The sequence below is a fragment of the Eptatretus burgeri genome, chromosome 5 (genome assembly GCF_056783735.1).
Source record: "Eptatretus burgeri isolate ZD-2024b chromosome 5, Ebu_testis_v1, whole genome shotgun sequence".
Classification (NCBI taxonomy): Eukaryota; Metazoa; Chordata; class Myxini; order Myxiniformes; family Myxinidae; genus Eptatretus; species Eptatretus burgeri.
The window spans coordinates 120,808,526-120,830,140 of NC_140965.1; the positions used below are offsets into that span (position 1 = coordinate 120,808,526).

At 43.3% G+C, this 21,615-nt stretch overlaps 1 protein-coding gene across 3 annotated transcripts in view; it reads left to right on the plus strand.

The window, feature by feature from the left end:
- LOC147027249 (glutamate receptor ionotropic, delta-2-like) overlaps nt 1-21,615 on the plus strand; it is a 675,131-nt gene that overhangs the window by 264,592 nt on the left and 388,924 nt on the right. For all 3 annotated transcript variants that reach the window (XM_085883508.1, XM_085883507.1, XM_085883509.1), the window contains exon 3: nt 10,973-11,245. In XM_085883508.1, the coding sequence (XP_085739634.1) occupies nt 10,973-11,245 (273 nt within the window). The remainder of the gene's footprint in view (nt 1-10,972; nt 11,246-21,615) is intronic.

Sequence of the window (21,615 nt, forward strand, 5' to 3'; positions counted from 1 at the left end):
GTGAGGTGTAGATGGAGTCATCACTGTTTGCTGGACGGCACAGTACATATAAAAACATGAGTTGGGGGTGGAGGGGAAGCCGTAGCGAGAGGTATTCCTGAGGGTGTCGGGGAGTGAGAGCAGTGCATGGAGAGTGAGGAATAGAGTCTTTAATGAAGAGAGCATCTCCTACACCAAGACGAGGCTCAGGTCTGTCATACCGGAGGAGGGAGTAACCAGGGAGAGATACTTGGGAGTCAGACACGTCTTGGGGGTGGAAAGTTTCTGTTAGGCAGATTATGTCTGGTTTGTCAGTGCAACCTGTATGGAAAGATCTGAAAGGTATGAGCGAAGGCCCCGGATATTTGAGGTCCACACTGCTAATGACATATTTTTATTTTTTGTTTGGTTTTTTAATTTTATTTATATTTATTTTTTTCGGTCGGAGATGCGATTAAACACATTTAACCGGGCATAGTGGCGTGCGCCTGTAATCCGGCTACTCGGAGGCTTGGGTTGGAGGATCGCTTGAGGACGGGAGCCCTGCACTGGGCCACGCTATGAGAGGGTGCAGGGCAGCCCGGAATCATGGTGAAACCCAATCCTTATCCCTGTGTCGTAAGAGGCGACCAGGGTTGCGTCAGGAAGGGCATCCGGCGTAAAACCTGTGCCAAGTCAGTATGCGGATCATAACGGATGATCCGCTGTGGCGACCCCTAACGGGAGCAGCTGAAAGACCAACATGCGATTAAACACATTTCTTGATGGATGCAATAAAGGCGAATTAAGATAAAGGAGAGAAGAATCGCAGTAACAGTTGGTTTTTTTCGGCAAGGTATGAATGAAAGGTCGAATGGAGAGCAGTTTGTTTAAATAGAAGAGTAGTGCATTATGATACAGTAAAGAAAACCACACGTGTGAAGAGGAAGATGAAGCATAAGAGATCGTTTTTATTATTATTATTATTATTATTATTATAATTATTGTTTGAGAAAGTTTCCATCAGATTATGTCATGGAAATGTTGTAGAAAAAATCGCGAGGTGAATGGTGAATTTGGATCGGTAAACGTGGGTGGTGTAAACAGATCACGTGGTTATGGGAGAATCACGTGGTTCTGGGAGGTGTATCATCAAAAGTGAATTTATTTATTTTAATTAAGGATTGCGTAACATTTGGAAAAGGGAGGGTTGAAGGAAAATTGTGGAGGTGTATGGTGGATTTGGATCTGTAAACGCAGAGCGAAGCTGCTGGATTGATGAAACGTATCAGTAAGAGAGTGGAGGGTAGAGTAAGACACGTGGTTGCAGGAGGTGTATAGATCGAAAGGATGCAAGGAAGATTCTTAATTTTTGAAGAATAGGTGAGATTCGGGAATGGAAGGTTGTAAGAAGAAATCGTGAAGGTAATGGCGAGAGTGGGTCAGCTCAAGTGGAATAAAGATGGTGTGCCAGCTTAAGGAATAAGAAGAAGAGGAAGAAGAAGAAGAAGGAGGTTCGGGACTCCTGGGTAAGCAAGGAGAAAGGTATTTTTTGTTTGTTTGTTTTTTGTTTTGGATTTAAGACAAGAAACAGTGTTTCGTTGGGAAGGATGGGGGACGTTGGGAAAGTGGGGAAAATATGAATTGAAGGTAATCGAGAGAGAATTCAAATACAAATGATCATACACCGAGAGGGGAAGGATGGGTAGGCTTCACGGAACCCAGTCAGACAAGGTCGACAAAAACTCACAAAATAGCACGATTTTAAAAACAAAACCGAATTAGGAACACACAGTGACATGTAGGTGGGAAAATAAACAGTTAAAACGGGACAGATAACCACCGGAATCTTACCTTTGAGAAAGTCAGCAGAGAGCCCTGAGAGACCATCTTGCTACTCACAGCACCATCTGAGCTGTTACCTATTAAAAAATGCTCAGCATAATCTACCTATAGATAGGAAAGACGTCTTGTCCTGTGAGTTAACGAATGGAAACATTCAGCATATTTATTAGTGTAATTAGCAGCAGATCATGAACCAGGAACCGCCATGAACCGCTGATGGTATCCTCCTTGTCTCCATTGTAACAGTGACAAAACATTCGCGGATTTTTACCTCGACATTCGTGGATTTTCATCTATTTACACAGCATTTTCATGCATTTTTGTGAGATTTTCCCCGACATTCACGGATTTTTCGCAGGTCGGGAAATTCGTGGAACCTATCCTCTCATGTTCCATTGAAGGAATACCCCCCCCTCCCCCAGATTCGTGGTTTCAACATTTGTGTGGTTTAAACATTCGCGGGGTTTCAACAAAATCTATGTTCATGGAAGAGTGAGATGTGACAGAGTATGAAGTCAACTCATGAACAAGGGAGCAATTCTTAACCAGCCGAGGTGGTGTAATGGTTAAACTTTGAGTCAGGAATCATACCAATGACTTTTAAAATGGAACTTGCTGCTTCCTTGCTTGTTTCTTGGTATTTAAATGCTCGGCATCACTGAGGCCTCCTCTATTCTTTGTATGATGAAATTAGAACATATTTACTTTTAGTTTCATTGAGAAACATGTTGATAACCTGTATTCAACAAAGGTACAATTTGAAATGTTGTCATTTCCTCAATCACGCATCAAATGGAATATGTTGTCTGCAGTCGTATTTCAGTTACCTTGTTCTTGTGAAATCCCCATTATTACACTCATTTAAATCTTGGTTGTTCACGAAATTGCTGTTTATAAACATATAGATTTTAATATAGATTTTAAAACTTTAAACAACTCCTTTAATGACTGTGACTTGAAATATCGAGGTCAACGTTTGTCTTTAATGATTGAGATTCTAGTGACGTCACCGATCACAAGAAAAGCATCTGCATTCTTTCTTTATTTTTACTCTTCTTTCAATCCAGATCTTGAGGGTGAAAGAGCTGAATGTCAAGTGATGAAATGTTATTATACTGACAAATAAATATGGAGGATAAACTTTTTGCAGTTTGGTAGAGTACAGCCAAACATGATGCAGAAAATGCAAAAGTATTTGGAGCCATACCAGCCGTTAAAAAAGGAAAATTACATACCGACGTTCATCACCAACTTCAACCAAACTTCAATGTTGAAGTGCTTCTTGCTGGGGGTGTTTAGTGACTTTTCAGAAGAACATAGATAGGAAAATAGATGATGTGACATATGTAGTAAGGAACAATCTTGATTACTGTAGGGAAAGCACAATTCCAGAGAAAAGTTGAAAATAGGAACAAAAAACGTGGGCGTGAATGTTATTTTAGACTTAGTCAGATAGCTGGGTGTTATTTGTTGAAGTTGCATAGTTTTTTGAAGCTGATATGGGTGGTTTGTTAAAGAAGTTGGAAAATAAGGAAAATTGGACTGCATTGGGGCCCAAGCAAATGAGGACTCCACTTCTTCTGGAGGATTTTGTTTCAAAAGACAGTAAAGATATTCAGAGGATTTTCGAGGTGGTTATTCTGGGGGAAAAGGATTAGGTATTGAATGGGTTCAAAGTCATAATTCTCTTGTGAACCATACTTTTAATTTTTGGAAATCAGCAGAAAGTGTTTCTGCTTTTAAATTGGGAAGAAGATCCGTTGGAAAGTTTGATAATTTTTGTAATGCCTTTTTTTTTGGTATACATAGTCAAGGCTCGTGGAAGAGCTAGTGCACTAAACAGATCAGGATGTAATAGGACAAAAAGAACAGTAAAGAGATAGAGGAGGGGTGAACTCCAACAGAGGAGTTGAACGACAAGATAGAGGGAGACTTGGACAAACAATGGGTGTGGGGAGGAATGTGGGGCAGGAAAGGACATGATGGATACTGAAGAAAACTCACAGGAGGAAAAACCAGAAAATTTGGAAGCAGGATTGAGGACTTGTGGAGGGGTAATGGAGGAATTGATGAGGGTAGAAACGATCATGGTTTTGGATTGGGGAAGATCTGAGATCTCAGATGATGGTGAGCAGCTCTGTTGAAGATCTGGAGTGAAGAGTGAGATTGAAGAGAATGTCATTCCACAGGTGTGAAAAAATAACAAATGAGTGGAAGTGAGTATTGACCCTGGATTTCGGTAGTTTCACCAGAAGGGGGTTGATGGTAGACCTTGTGCACCCGGAAGAAACATGGAGGGGACAAAACCCTGAAAGAGTAGAGTGTGCAAAACCAGAAAGGAGGTGGTGAAATACAGAGGCCACCAACCTGTCTGCGATGGTGAAGTGATAGGCCCATTGTCCCAGCTTCAGCACAGGAGATTCCATTGATGTCGAAAGCATTGGTTTCCAAAGCATCAAGCTAAGCAAGATGTGAGGCAGGGGAGCCAGCCCAGAGGGGAGAGCAGTACTCCATCATGCTTCCGATGAAATACTTGTCGGTGGAAAAGTTGGGGACACGAGAGTTGGATTCAACCACACAATTGAGGCATTTGGCCTTCTCATGAGTGGAGTCGGCTCTGGTGCCATTTGAAAAACTTTATTTTTATGGATACAAAATTTAGGCTCATTAGAGAGCACAGTGACAGATGGTGAAAAGGCAACATACTGACATTGGGGCAGTGGGGCAACAGATGCATGTAAGAAAGATGGGAAAATATTAACTCGAAAACAGGAGACACAGGAGGAGAGTAAATATGGCAATTTACAAATAAGAGAGTTCAGTTGGTGGGTTAAGTTGGCAGGGGGTTTTGGGTGGTGGGGGGGGAGGGGTCAAATATATCACAGGTAGGGATGGAGGTTGACATGAAATGGTGGTGTATCATCAATTTGAATTAATGTTGGGAGCAGTGTGATTGAATAGCATCAGCAAGGGAGTTCCATAAACGGGGGAAAATAGGAGCAAACTAGCCGAAACCCCGTCACAGACGGGGCACAAAATTGGTCCTTCAGTATTAATTTTGATTATCTGTCGAATGGCTTTGGTCCCGTCTCGATCATATGAAATTGAGAAATTGAAGTTACCCGGTGACCTTGACCCCTTGACCCCGTGACCTTTGACCTTGAACTTGACCCCCCCCCCCCCATGTCTGTTCTCATGTCCCAAGGATCACTCATGCCAAGTTTCATCTCATTCCATCCAACGGTTCGGCCGCCTATAAAGGACGAACAAACACACACACATACATACAAACAAACATATTCTATTTTTTTAGTATAGTGGAAGAGTGTAGTTAAATAGAAACTCAGGATTTTGAGAATTCAATAAGGAGGAGGTTACTGTAAGAGAGCTTAATATCCTGGAGGAGCGAGGGAGGGTCAGAGGGCTGAGAGAGCAGGGGCAAAAAAGACTATCGGAGAGTCAGTAAAAAAAACTGAGTGGCCATAAATCTGTCTGCCATGTGAGATCAACAGACTTTGTGCTTCAACCTTATCATGGGAAATGCCAATAATACAGAGAGGTTTATATTTCATAGAAAATCAGGAGTGAAGATTATGATGCTGGGGGTGCCAGCCTATCGCAGACAGAAGTAATCCAATGAGATATAGACAAAGGGCTTGTGAACTGCGAGTACTTCTGGTTTCTCAAGGAATAACATGGAATGATGGAGGATACCCAGAATACCAACTTTGAAATGTGGTCTGCCTAGGAATGGTCATGACTGATTTGAGGAATGGAAGGTCAAGATGCTGGACCTCTTACTCTGGCTGACCATGGAATATAGAGATGGATTTATTTGACAATCTTTCCACAGTGACTGTGTGATAGTCCAGAGTTTAATGTTGTGTTACATTTGTAAGACCAGCTGATATAACCAATTTCAGTTCAGCAAAGAGTGTCATAGCTGCTGCCTACCTTTTGGTGGAATGGGGGTACTGTATAACTTATTGTTGAGTCATCGATTAAAAGGAAGAAAAGATTTTTGAGAACATCAAAAAGGTTTTGATGTTTATGAATGGCCATAAAGAGGGTCACATGAGGTGGAGACAATACAATTGCCCTCAAGCACCTGGCTAGCATCTGTGAGCATGGCTAGTTTTTGATCATGCCCTACAGGATTAATTTTTTCTGGAACCTTGACATGTCATCTCTGCTTTGAAGGAAGCAGCACAAAGGAACCTGGATTATCTGGAGAGGTGCGACATTGTGTCACAAAAAGAGTGGAGAGTACCTGAGCTGCTCCAATCTGTGTAGGACCTAAGAAAACAAGACAGATAGAAAAGTAAGCCAATAAAGGTTCCTGGTATGTCAAACACCCTGCAACTCATGCCTCCAGAAAACAGACGTTTTTGAATGTTGGCTGCATTTTCCATCCAATCATCATGCAACTTTGTTCCAAATTTTTTTTTTCCATGGGTAGGCGCTCCAATATTGAATGTTTGATATCAAACGTTCAAGCGGTTGCAGAGAAAACAAATTTAAAAGTGAAGAAAGGTGAAAAAGTGAGGGCTGAAGAAAAAACAGAGTGAGGGCCTCAGACGACGTTCCACAACATGGTCAAGGATGGTTGTAGCCACTTATTACGAGTAATAAACTGTTGTTTAGTGCTAGACGCATGCTGCGCAATGTGGAAGACTTGTCACATTGACAGATTGAAGATTTTCCAAAAAGGTGGACTTATCCTTTGCATATCAGAAGGAACTGGAATCCAAATCAAAGCAAAATGCACAAAGGACTGTTATGATATCATTTACTGGGCTCATGGGGTGCCCACAATACAATGGGCTAGATACTGCACAGTATGGATTAAGTAGTCTATTTTCTGGATGATACTTTGCTCACAGCACATATGGTGAAGAACTTTTGAAAATTTGGGATTAGGTCACGTCTCGAGGACCGTGATACGGGGTTTAAGGGAAGCTCCTCATTTGGGAATTCATACAGAATTTAAGGGTACATGGGCTGATGGATTGATGCTCATGTGCTGCACCCAACAGCTAGTCAGGTGGCAGGGATTGTAAATGTGCCAGCACCAACGAACGAGAATGAGCTGCAGTTAGTCTTGCTTATGATGTTAAACAACTTGGCAAATTTACCCACATTGTTGCAACCATTTTGTGGCTGGTTGCAAAGAGAAGTCAAATGGAGCTGGAGCCAAAGTGTGAATTAGTGTTGGACAAGTTGTTTGGTCACCGGTGACCCAGCACAGCTTTGTTGGTTTGTGATCCATACTTTTGGTGGTGGGTGCAGTTATTTCAAATAGTGCTACAATCTCCTTTTTCAACACAACGATTTGGGTTAAACTTTTATAGAACTGAGTATTTGCTTTAGGTTCCCATTCTAACCTCGAAAGTTTTTTTTTATTATTATTATTCAGCAGTTACTGTTATTTTTTACGACTTCTCCGTGAGATTGGGAATGTTTAAAACGGTCCTTATGCACAGGAGAAAGATTGCCCAAGTTGGGACGACATTCAAGATGGGACGTTGCAATTTATTTTCTTTTATTTTTTTTGTATACATTGTCGAGGCTCGTATAAGAGCTGACACACTGAACAGGAGACAAGAGGGGTGGGAGAGGGAAGCACAAAACGGTGGGGAACAGAGACATTAGGAGATATGTGGAAGGGAGAGGGATGGGATGGGGTCACAGGGTAAACAAGATCGCACTACAGGGACTTTCAGGAAGGAAGGCAGGGAATTTGTAGGAGGTGGTTTAGGGGTGGATTAACGGGGGTAGAAAAGAGCAGGGTTTTGGATGGGGGAAGACATGAGATAGTGGTGAACAGCTGTTTTGAAGACCTGGAGGGAGGAGTGGGGTTGAAGAGTGTGGGAATTTGTTCCAGAGGTGGGAAAAAAGAGGAATTAAAGAGTGAAGAGGTGAGCAGTGCTTTGTGATTTTGGCAGTTTCACCAGAAGGGGGTTTTTGGTTGACTTTGCGCACCTTGTGGAAATGCAGGGGAGACAAAGCACAGTCAGATTGCTGGGGTGGGGGGGGGGCAAGGCCAGAGAGGAGACTGTAGAAGACAGAAATTCCACTGACCAGCATGCAGTGAGAGACAGTGAGAGATGAAAAGACTCAGCTTCATCGCGGGAGATATGAATGATCCTAAAAGCTTTGGTTTCCACAGCGTGAAGCCGAGCCAGATGTGAGGCAGGAGCACCACCCCTGAGGGAAGTGCAGTTCTCCATCAGGCTGTGGATGAAAGCTTTGTAAGTGCTTGGAGGCTCAGGTGAGCCAAGGAAGTACTTTAGACGATGGAGGATGCCTAGTTGAGGACTGGCTTTGGAGGCTAAATTGGATATGTGGCTTTCTCAGGAATGATCATAGCAGATACTGAGGCCCAAAAGCTTGAATGAAAGGACTTCAAGAGGATTGTTGAGAAAGTATATTGTGGTGGGGCGGGGGGGGGGGGTTACAGACCGTAGTTTCGGAGAGACCGAGTGAGATTGATAGATTTGTCAGGATCGAAAGACCTGTTCCAAGTGTTTGACCAGCTTGTGAATTTATTCAGAACTGCAGAGTGAAGAGGCTGCTGCTTGCCGAACTGAGGGAAGCCTGATCGTACGGCAGAGGGTGGAGTCATCAGCAGAGATATAGAAGATTTCCCAGAGAGTCGGAGAGATCATTGATGAAAACCAGAAAAATCACAGGGCCTAGAACACTGCCTTGAGAACTCTAGCTTGGACAGAAAGAGGAGATGAGAAAGAGCCATTAAGAGTCGCACATTGACTGCGATAGCTGAGGAAGTCCGCGAGCCATGAGTGAAGATTGCCCTGGATACCACAAGAAGAGAGTTTGGTGAGCAGGGCGGGGTGCCAGACCGTATCGAAAGCTCGTGATATATCAAAGGAGTTTGGAAAGTAAAAGCAGCATGTCCAGGGTAGAGTGACCTGTTCTGAATCCAAATTGATGATGGGAAATCAAGCCATTGGAGAGGAGGAAGGATTTAATGTCAGAAGTGATAATGGATTCCATAACCTTGCTGATGATTGGGAGAAGGCTGATTGGTCTGTAGTTGCAGGGATCTGTTTTTGCACCTTTTTATGCAGAGCAGTAGTAATGTTTTCTGATTTCCAAGCAGATGGCAGAGGACCTTGAGCAAAATGAGAGGGTGAATAGAACAGAGAGAGGGTGAGCAAGAGTGGCAGAGCAGGTTTTTAGGACACGTGGGCTGATGCCACCTGGACTGGTTGCAGAATCAGTCGACGTTTGACAGCAAAATATCCACCTTGTCCAAGAACGGTTGGGTGTGACTGTTTAAGGTGGGTGCAGAAAGCGATCGGTTTGGGACAAAAAATTTAGAAGCAAATACGGAGTTTAGGCATTCAGCCTTTTCTTGTACGGTATCAACAGAGTGGCCATTTGAGGTAAAGGAAGGGAAGGAGGGGGAACATACACCAGAAACAGACCAAACTCGATGCCATCAGGATTTGGAGGAGGGAGACAGGTTTGAGAGTTCAGACTTGAGATGAGAAAGACGTTCTTTCTTGGCTCTCCTAAGGGTAGACACATACTTGTTCCAAGCTTTGTGGAAGGAACTGAGATTGCCTTCAGTAGGATTTGCCTTCGATGTGGCAAAGGCAAGTTGTTTCAGGACAACTGCCTCGCCACAAGCTTCAGTCTGGCTTGGGCGGGAGGAAGGGTAGGACAACTGAAGACAAGATGGGATAAATCTGTGCATGAGGGAGAGCAAGTTTCTTTGAAAAAATTCCCAAGATGAGTTGATGTTGAAAAAAGTAGAAATGGGAGACCAGTCGAGAAGTTTGATGGCTGCTTGAAGACCCTGCCAGTCAGCCTGAGTGAAATGGCAGACTCAACGGTGCTGAGGTGGTTCTCTAGTAACGGCCAGAGGGATGTTTACTTTGACAAGCATGTGGTCAGAGAACTGACTGAGGAGAGGAAGAACAGCAGATGTTAGCAGACAAATTGTTCATCTTTTCATATCATCTCTTTTTTTTTTTTTCCAATGTTTTCCAAATCACTCATTAATAAATTGAAAGACAATGTTGTTCTCAATGACTAGTTGTAAGTTTTGAGTTATAGGTTCCCTGTTAGTGCTGGAGTTATATTTACCTCTGTGATCCTTTGATTAGTTTGAAAATTATCAATCTCCTGTCTTTGGTGCCATTCCATCTGGGGCAGACTTCCCCTTCCATCCTCAACTTGTTGCACAGAGAAGCTAATTGCCATTTTATATAGGACAAAGTAAAATGTGTTCAGGTCACACTGCCCTATTGAAAATAACCATATCCAATTTCCAAAGGTCTGCTTGGAGTCCATCGTATCACGAGCCCTAAAGTCACCCTCATTAATTTCCATTAGCAAATTTTCAACAAATTCCGAACTCCACTCTGGCGTAAGTCATTAATAAATTTCCTTTAGATAAAAGTCTTTGTGCACCTTTCATCTGACCCTGTCTTGATAAATGATATTTACAAAACGATACAATCCATAAAGCATGGCCGTATAGCAGGCCATCCTCAAAATAATCTCGAATAAAATTCTTTAATCTTCATGAATCTTTTATTTTTTTTTTTTTAAGTTTAAACTCTCCAGTCCGAATTCGTTAACAAAATTGGAATGGATTTTTTTTTCATGCTTCGTTAATACTTCCTTGTTGAATGGCACTTTGCACAAAAACATTCACCAAGTGTCGTCCTTCTTGTTCTTGCCATGTTTTTGCCACACTCCGTATGCTGCCTCAATTGACATTCACTGCTACTGTCAGGTTTCAAATAAATTTTTAAATCTCGGTGGGTCCCACGGCTCAAAGCAAAAGATGAGAACTCTCATTATTGCAAAACAATGCTCATACATTACAATGGCAATTATTTTGAATCTTGATTTCTTGAAATTGAAGGATTTGCATTGTCATATATATATATATATATATATATATATATATATATATATATATATATATATATATATATATATATATATATATATATATATATATATATATATATATATATATATATATATATATATATGTGTGTGTGTTTTCCAGCTTGTTATAAAGGTGGAATTGGCTCTGTAGTACATCATCTGGCTTCATGATTGTTTTCTCTGACTTATGAGGTACACTCTATAATCTGTTTTTCTCTCAATCTTTTTTGTGGCACAGCCTGCGAGCTGATGTCCCAAGGAATCTTGGCAATGGTGAGCAGCACTGGATGCAGTCAGGCGAGTGCGTTACAGTCCCTCTCCGATTCGCTGCACATACCACACCTTCATGTGCAGCGCAGTATGGATGACGCTCCTCGCACAGATTGCCTACTCACACACACTGGATACACGCTGTCCATGCGCCCTTCCTCGCATCTTGCCGACGTGGCTCTTCGTGCCATTACTGACTTTCACTGGCAGCGATTCCTTATCTTCTATGATTCTTCCTTTGGTGAGTAGACTATCATTTAACCTACCGACATACTAAATGCCAAATATTTTATTGAGAAGTCAAATTATTTTTTTGCTCACAACCTTGTAAAATGCCCTTTTGGATTCAAATGTCTATCACATTAGTCGGCCAATCTTCTTACCCATGAAATGAGATAGAAGAATGCATCATCTGTTCAAATGAGCATGGGTAATATAATAAGATGAGAAACATGTTGTGATGATTAGGAAACACAGATTTATGTTTGTTAGAAACAATGTGCAAAAAAATAAACGACACGAGCAAGGTAAATCTCCACTGTGAATAACACAGCCAATTGAAACCCGGCGATTATCTTCAAAGCAAAACTCTCCTCTCACTGAACATTTAGCAACTGAAACATCGGCAAGGATATCGTTTCATTTAATTTTAATGCCCTTGTCATTGCCTTGGCAGCAAATCATTCCTAAGGTGAGTAATCCCTGCTGCAGGCCCTTCCTCTCTGTGATTTCCATGATGTCCATTGAAGGTAACCTCCATGTACAGCCTGCCCGGCTGAGCTTGTCATCAGGATTTTCAGAAGGGTTGTTCTTACATTCAACTGTTAACAAGTACAAGTCACTAAGTGGTCATTTTCAGTAACTTCCACATTCATTTAAGGATTGCTGATGCATGTAATGGTTTCATTAAAGTTGAAGACACTTTTGCAGTTTGAGGTCAATGGAGCTCTGATTATTGGGATTGTTGTTGGATAACTCATGAAATTGGTGTTTCATCACTGAGCATCTCTGGGTTTGATTTCCATTGGTCATGCACTTTCACATACGTGGATATTATTTTATATTTTTGATGAATATAACTTGTCACTTCAATGGCTGGATCCGTGCACGGACGGCCATTTTTGGAAAACACCATTTGGCAACAATGTACATTTGTTGTCATGAAAGATAAATGCTTCCAATCAAAATGTTCCTTTGAAGGACAGTTAGAATGAAAAGTATTTTGAATTTCAAACATTTATTTTTTTTATTTACACACCCTCCCCACACCAATGTGGCTTGCATTTGCTTGCAGGTTTAACCACAATTATATCTGCAGTAAATCCCTACTGTTTTTATTACAGCATTGTAAAATTTGCTTTGGACAGAGCAGCAATGCATGCAGAGAGATGTTGAGGATTGATTGACTATGATAAACAGTTATTCAAAGAAAATACCATCCTGGTGTTTCCCAGGTAGGACGAAGCATCAATGTGTGTGCCGTCCCTCGTTATTTTTGTTCGTTAAACAGGACGTCCCATCTCCTGGCATTATTTGTTGGACATAAAGTATCGCATGGTGTCCTTCAGGAAGACTCTGTGAGCTAGCGCAGGCATCGTGAACAGATTACAAATTCCTGCCCTAAACTGGGAGCACAGTGGTCTTCTCATCCATCCACCCATTGGGACCATACTCTGCACAGAGCGTTGGTGCTGCCTAAGCATCTCCTTGGCTATTGGGCACAATCCTGGACAGGTCGCCACTCTGACACAGGATACCAGCAAGCTGGCACTCATTTTGCCGACCTCGAAACGATGACAGGCAGAGTCAACCCCACCTGGTCCGAGGATCCCAAGCCCACCACCCTAACCATTAAGCCAACCCCAGGCATAGTCTTTTCATGTATCACTTGATTTCATGTCACATTGCTTGCAATCTCAAAGTGTGGTTTATATAGGGGCAGCAGCTATATCAGCACAGTAAAAAAAAATTCACCAACCCATGTGTTTGCACGTCGAGTGTGAATGGCCATCTTTGGCTACGAAGGGCAATCCAGCAACAATGTAGGGGCAACAACACGTTTCCAACGTGATATCAGGAAATAGATCCTCGGATATTTGCGTCTGCGATTTTGAGCCACAAGGTCATCTCGTCCTCTTTGCAAACAACATCCAGATTGAGATTTTGCTCATAATTAGTAAATGAAGCAGTATGATATTTTGACATGTTGAGTGCATTGCACTTGGACACAACCTACGAAGACAATTTATGCTCTGAAGCACTCTCGGGTTACTTAATTATTCTGAATAGATATGAGTGGCAATCATGATGAGAATGAACTCGCAGAACTCCATTCCTCTCTTTTTGAAAATATTCACAAGTGCTCTTTAATTGCAATTACTGCTCTGTCTCGAAAGAGGATTTCTCATAACGTTTTGAGTTGTTTCTCTTTTTGCTGAAACAAGACTTTTATCGCGTAAGAATTGAAAGATCAAAAATTTTCCTTAAGTTACCAAAACTATTCTGTCAATGTGACAAATAATGATTGTTTGCAAAACAAAACAAAACATGTGCACTAAATCCAATAACAGTGGGATGATTCTGTTAAATATTCCACTCCTCAGGACGAAGTTAATTGAGCTCTTAATGCAGTTCATTTGATATTCGTAATGGATCCCAGAATTTCTGTAATGATGTTACACTTGACATTTCCAAGATGAACTTGCAGATGTCAAGCTTTGCTGCAGGGCTTACTTTGAACAAACCATCGGTCCTCTTGGGAATGTGAATGTGAGAGTTTTTCATAATAGGAACACAAGTGGCTTCGTTAGTGGGGGTGGTGGTGGGGGGGGTGGAATTACATCTACATGTGTGTATATTTCTAAATTGGAGCAAAATCTTTTTCCACCCGTCACGTGACGATTGGGAGCTGTATATAACGATTCATGTTGATGCACATCTCCTTGAAACGTCGAAAAATGAAACGTTGTTTTTATAATTTGTTGATTGAAGTGCCCCCAAAACAAGGGTGAAATCGACTTAAGGTTTCTGGGTTGGATACAGTACGTGCTGTAGTCGGTAATCACACTGACTCCAACCTGCCGATTCCTGAAGAATTTCCGATATCGGCCAAACACTAATACTGGATGTGTATTGTTCATGTGTTTGTCTGCAGATGTGTCAGGGCGATGCTTCTCTCCAAACGCGGTGGGACGATGTTTGTCTGCAGACGCCTCGGGGCGATGTGTATTGTTCATGTGTTTGTCTGCAGATGTGTCAGGGCGATGTTTGTCTCCAAAAGTGGCAGGGCGATGTTTGTCTGCAGACACTTCGGGGAGATGTTTGTCTGCAGAGGCGTCAGGGCGATGTTTATCTCCAAACGGGTTTGCGCGATGTTTGTCTCCAGACGTGTTGGGGCGATGTTTGTCTCCAGACGCCTCGGAGCGATGTTTGTCTCCAGATGCATCAGGGTGATGTTTGTCTCCAGACGCGTCGGGGCGATGTTTGTCTCCAGACGCGTCGGAGCGATGTTTGTCTCCAGACGTGTCGGGGCAATGTTTGTCTCCAGACGCATCGGGGCGATGTTTGTCTCCAGACGCGTCGGAGCGATGTTTGTCTCCAGACGCGTCGGAGCGATGTTTGTCTCCAGACGCGTCGGGGCAATGTTTGTCTCCAGACGCGTCGGGGCGATGTTTGTCTCCAGACGCGTCGGGGCGATGTTTGTCTCCAGACGCGTCGGGGCGATGTTTGTCTCCAGACGCGTCGGGGCGATGTGTGTCTCTAGACGCGTCGGGGCGATGTTTGTCTCCAGACGCGTCGGGCGATGTTTGTCTCCAGACGCGTCGGGGCGATGTTTGTCTCCGGACGCGTCGGGGCGATGTTTGTCTCCGGACGCGTCGGGGCGATGTTTGTCTCCGGACATGTCGGGGCGATGTTTGTCTCTGGACGTGTCAGGTCGATGTTTGTCTCCGGACACGCTGGGGCGATGTTTGTCTGCAGATGCGTCGGGGCGATGTTTGGCTGCAGATGCGTCAGGGCGATGTTTGTCTGCAGACGCGTCGGGGCGATGTTTGTCTGCAGACGTGTCGGGGCGGTGTTTATCTACAGATGCGTCGGGGCGATGTTTGTCTGCAGGCGCGTCAGGGCGATGTTTGTCTGCAGGCGCGTCAGGGCGATGTTTATCTCCAGACGTGTCAGGGCGATGTTTATCTCCAGACGTGTCAGGGCGATTTTTGTCTCCAGACGTGTCGGGCGATGTTTGTCTGCAGACGTGTCGGGCGATGTTTGTCTGCAGACGTGTCGGGGTGGTGTTTATCTGCAGACGAGTCGGGGCGATGATTGTCTGCAGATGCGTCGGGGTGGTGTTTATCTACAGACGCGTCGGGGCGATGTTTGTCTGCAGATGCGTCGGGGTGATGTTTGTCTGCAGACGCATCAGGGCGATGTTTGTCTCCAGACGTGTCAGGGTGATGTTTGGTCTCCAGACGTGTCAGGGTGATGTTTGTCTCCAGACGTGTCGGGTGGTGTTTATCTACAGATGGGTCGGGGCGATGTTTGTCTGCAGGCGCGTCAGGGTGATGTTTGGTCTCCAGACGTGTCAGGGTGATGTTTGTCTCCAGACGTGTCGGGTGGTGTTTATCTCCAGACGTGTCAGGGCGATGTTTGTCTCCAGACGTGTCTGGCGATGTTTGTCTGCAGACGTGTAGGGGTGGTGTTTATCTGCAGACGAGTCGGGGCGATGATTGTCTGCAGATGCGTCGGGGTGGTGTTTATCTACAGACGCGTCGGGGCGATGTTTGTCTGCAGATGCGTCGGGGCGATGTTTGTCTGCAGACGTGTTGGGGTGATGTTTTGTCTGCCGAAGTATTGGGGCAATGTTTTCTGTCTCTGGACAGGTTGGCTCTGGATATATCCTGATGGTAGTTCGTTTCCGGACAGCTTGGCTCCGGACATGCCCGGCTGGTGTGTGCCTCTGGGTGGTATTTATCATTTCCATCCACTGGGACCATTTTCTGTGCAGAGCGTTGGTGCTGCCTAAGCAGTCTCCTTGACTATTGGGTACAATCCTGGACAGGTCGCCACTCCGACACAGGATACCAGCAAGTTGACATTCTTTTTGCCGATCTCGGAAGGATGACAGGCAGAGTTAACTCCACCCGATATGAATTCAACAGCCGAGTGGGATTTGAACTCCATTTTTCACTGCTATTCTCTGCAGAAGCATTTTGAGGAAGCTGTATGAATCATAATTAACGCTCCTCCCCAAGTCTTCCCTTACTCTGAGCTCTCGCTGCCTTGCCTTCGCTCACCCCCACTCACATTCCCTACCTCCTCACTTCCTCACTCCTCCTCACTCCCCTCTCCCTTCTTCCACCCCCTCTTCTCTCCTCCTCCCTTCTCTCTCCCCCTTCCTCCTCTCTCTTTCCTCCTCTTACTCCTCACTCTCGCCCCTCTCTCCTCTCTTCCAGACCCCTTTCCCTCTCCCGCCTTTTATTCCGCCCCACTCAGTATTCCCGTCAGCGAAGCGACTGGTGGTGGTGTGTGTGTGTGTGTGTGTGTGTGTGTGTGTGTGTGTGTGTGTGTGTGTGTGTGTGTGTGTGTGTGTGTGTGTGTGTGTGTGTGTGTGTGTGTGTGTGTGTGTGTTATATGAGCAGATAACCCGGTTTCATTGGGCCGTTGTAAGCGAATTTGTTCCCAACAGAGTGTGAAACATTTTGGGAGACCGACAGGAATGTCCTTTGAGAGCATGTTGGCAGGGTCCCATGGAAATTCCACTTAAAGTAAAATGTGACTTCAAGTTCTTCTTCAAGTCCTAAACCCGCCCCTCTCCCAGCCCCAACTCATCAACCCCAAGTCTTCAAGCCTCCTCCCTGCCACAATTCCTTAAACCCCCTCTCCCAACTCTCTGCTCCCACCCAACTCTCTTCTCTCTCTACTCCCCCTTCACCCAACTCCATCCCCATCCCCCACCACAAGTCCTCAAACCTCCTCTCCCAGCTCCCTTTCCCCTCTCTGCACTGCCCCTGCCCAACTCTCTGCCCTGCCCCCCTAACTCTTTGCCCTTTCCTCACCCTTTCTTCTTCAGCTCCTTAACCACCACCCTCACCAACCACATCTCATCAACCCACCTACATCAAATCTGTCCCTTCTCTGCCCCCCCCCCCCAATTCTAACTCTCTGTACTCCACTTCTGCTTTCTTCATCAAATCATTAACCCTACACCCCCCTACCTTTCCACTCCAAGTCTCTGTCCTCTCCTCCCCATTTTTCTGTTGAAGTCATCAGCTCCCCCCCTCCCCTCTCTTCTCAAAAGACCCTGTCTGCAAAATAGTCACAAACTGTTAAGACTGCTTTCTCGATGAAGTAAATTGACGAAAAGGAAATTATTTGTTGGATTGAATTGACTGAATAATTTGTGGATATATATTTTTTTGACTTTTGGTATGTGTGCGAAACAGCGACTTTGAAGTTATACACCGCCTGTGAAACTTCGTGCTTCCGCTCACGCAAGGCATTGTCAGAGCGTTCTTTTATTCACCTCACATGTGCATGAGATGTTAGTGGAAGCATTAGCAAGGAGTTCCAGGCTCCGTTTGTAAGGGAATAAGTTCCCAGGGGAGTGTGGAATATTTATGGAGTTTGCTATGAATGTCCTTTGACAGCATCACAGTCACTAACTGTCAAGACTGCTTCGGTTTCTCGGTGAATTAAATCCACGGAAAGATAATAATACATTGGCAGAATAGTTTTTTGTTATAATACTATGTTTTAATTCCGGTAGGTGTGCAAACAATGACTCTGAGCCAATACACCACCAGAGTGAGCAACAAAAATGCACATAACTCAAAATTGCCTGAATATCAATATTTTTAGACCTGCACCTGCACTGGGAAGATCTCTTAATTGAGGTATCATCCAGCATGATACGTGCTGTGGTTATGACGTTTTCTTCGTTCAGACATACGACGCTTCGCAGCCGGCTTCATCAGGCACGGCAGATGATGAAGCCGGCTGCGAAGCTGGTGAAACGTTGCCTGAGACCGGGTCTGCTCTCACTTTTTTGATCAAACTAGCGGAGTCGATCTGGTGTTTTACTTTTGGTTGGAAACGCCTTCTTCTTCTTTAAAAATGTTTAATCTCAACCGCCCCAATCTTTTACAATATATATGTTCTGATGCTAAACAGCTGTCTGTGCACAGATCTGGAGCAAGATTGTACTTCCTAAAAGGTGGAAGCAGTCAGTCTACGTACCATTGCTAAAGAAAGGGGATACAAGAGAATGTTCAAATAACCGAACCATTGCCTTGATTTCACAAGCCAGAAGCATATTAGGAAAGATCATTCAACGCAGAATAGAAGACTTCATGAACTGAGAAATACCTGTTGAACAAGCAGGTTTCAGAAGAGGAAGAGGAACTAGAGATCAAATGGCAAATCTGAGGTGGATCATGGAAAAAGTAAGGGAATATCAAAGGAAGATGTATTTCTGTTTTTTAGATTACTATGACAAAGATTTTGATTGTGTTGATCATTAATTGATGTGGATTATGCTGAGACAAATGGGGTTGGCAGAAGACCTGATATATCTGACATACACACCTGTTATCCAGTTCTGTGATTTGTCTTTCCATCAATAAATTAATAAAATGATATGTCTTTATTTAAACCTCGATAAGGTTGACGTGTTCAGATTTGGAGATGATCACGAGTAAAGTTTCATCGTCCTAGGTTCTAAGATTGATTGAGTAGAGAAGGTCGAGAAATTTATTGATGGTTCGTGTTGGGGAAGAACAGCAATGTCAGGAATGACAAAGTTCTGGAAAGATAAACACGTGACAAAACAAACCAAGAGGAGGTTGGTGAATGCTCTGGTATTTACAGCAGCAATGTGTGGATGTGAGTCATGAAGGGTAAAAAAAGAAAGGAAGAAGATGATTGACAGTTTTGAAATGTGGTTTTGGAGAAGAATGTTAAAAATTCCATGAACTGGAAGAAGAACAACTCAATCGGTGCTTGAAGAAATTATTCCACCATGTACATTAGAACAACTGGTGATAAAAAAAAAGAAACTGTTGTACTTTGGACACATCATGCATGCAGAAAACACAAGTCTGGAGAAATCAGCCATGCTTGGTCAGAGTTGAGGAGAGCAGAGGAAGAAGAAGAGGAAAACCGTGTTGGTGCTGGATGGATGTGGTGTAGTCCTCAATGAAGCTGCCTCTGCCAGAACTTCGGAAAGCAGTGCAGGATCGGGATGTTTGGAGAAATCTGATCATGAATGTCACCTGAGGTCGAACAAGACTTGATGGAACTGGATAACATGTGTGTACATTTAATATATATTAAACCATTTTATAAGTTCCAGTGTGTGTACTGGTAGAGGGGCACTGCATCAGCGACACAGTCGCGCTTCAAGAAATTATAGCTACCCCGGCAGCTAAGCTGCCATACGACCACCACCACCCAACCATTTTAATTTATTCATGGAAATGGATAACATGTGTGTACATTTAACATATATTCTACCATTTTATTAATTTATTTACAGAACTGGATAATGTATGTGTATATTTAACATATATTGTGCCATTTTATTAATTTATTTACAGAACTGGATAACATGTGTGTACATTTAACATATATTCCACCATTTTATTAATTTATTTACAGAACTGGATAATGTATGTGTATATTTAACATATATTGTGCCATTTTATTAATTTATTTACAGAACTGGATAACATGTGTGTACATTTAACATATATTCCACCATTTTATTAATTTATTTACAGAACTGGATAATGTATGTGTATATTTAACATATATTGTGCCATTTTATTAATTTATTTACAGAACTGGATAACATGTGTGTACATTTAACATATATTATACTATTTTATTAATTTATTTACAGAACTGGATAACATGTGTGTATATGTAACATATATTATACTATTTTATTAATTTATTTACAGAACTGGATAACGTGTGTGTAAATTTAACATATATTGTGCCATTTTATTAATTTATTTACAGAACTGGATAACGTGTGTGTATATGTAACATATATTATACTATTTTATTAATTTATTTACAGAACTGGATAACGTGTGTGTATATTTAACATATATTGTGCCATTTTATTAATTTATTTACAGAACTGGATAACATGTGTGTATATGTAACATATATTATACTATTTTATGAATTTATTCATGGACAATGATAAATGGTGCCATTTTATTAATTTATTTACAGAACTTTTTTTGTATAGATTGTCGAGGCTCGTATGAGCGCTAACACACAGAACGCACAACAAGAGGGGTGGGAGAGGGAAGGAGAAAACAGTGGGGATCAGAGACATTCGGAGATCTGTGGAAGGGAGAGGGATGGGGCGGGGTACACGCGGTAAACACGATGGACACCACAAGGACTTTCAAGACCTTACACGATAGGGTACTTTTGGGAAGGAAAGCAGTGAATTTGAAGGAGGTGAGTTTGGGGTGGATTAACGGGGGTCAAAAAGATCATGGTTTTCGAGGGTGGAATATATGAGGTGGTGGTGAACAGCTGTTTTGAAGACCGAAAGTGAAGAGTGGGATTGAAGAGTGTGTGGGAGTTTGTTCCAAAGGTGGGGGAAAAAAGAGGAATGAAAGAGTGAAGGTGAGCAGTGATTTGTGATTTTGCTAGTTTTACCAGAAGGGGGTTGTTGGCGGACCTTGAGCATCCTACGGAAATATGGGGGAGACATATCGCAGACAGAGAAGGGGTGGGGGGGGGGTCGAGACCAGAGAGGAATCATTAGACGACAGACAGACCACTGACCTGCCTGTGGTGAGAGAGGAAGAGGCCCAAAGACTCATCCTCACAGCAGCAGATACTAACAAACCTAAATGTCTTGTGTTCCACACTGTGAAACCGAGAAAGGTGAGAGGCAGGAGCACCAGCCCAAAGGATGGAGCAGTATTCCATAAGGCTGTGGACAAAAGCTTTGTATGTGTAGCTCAGGTGGGCCGAGGAAGTTCTTCCCACAATGGAGGATGCCCAGTCAGTGACTGTCTTTGGAGGACAGTGTGGAAATGTGGCTTTCCCAGGAAAGATCATGGCAAATAGTGAGATCAGGAAGCTTGAATGAAAGGACTACTTTAAGAGGATTATTGAGAAAGTAGTTGGGGTGGGGGGCGCGGGGGGGGGTGTTCCAGACGGTCCTTTCGGAGAGACATAGTGAGAGTGTAAGATTTGTCAAGGTTGGAAGACATGTTCTCCATGTTGGACCAGTTTGTGATTTTCATCCAGATTTGCAGAAAGCGAATAAGCTGCTGCTTGCTGGTCTGAGGGATGACAGATGGTATGACAGAGGGTGGAGTTAGGAGCAAAAAGGTAATGAGGATTTGCCAGAGAGTCGGAGAGATCATTGATGAAAACCAGAAAAAGAACAACGCCCAGAACGTTGCCTTGAGGAACTCCAGCCTGAACAAGAAGAGGGGATGAAAGAACTCCATTCAGGACCACACATTGGCTGCAACAGGAGAGGAAGTCCACGAGTCATGAGTGAAGATGGCCTTGGATACTACAGGAAGAGAGTTTGGTGAGCAGGGCAGGGTGCCAGACCATGTCAAAAGCACGCGATAT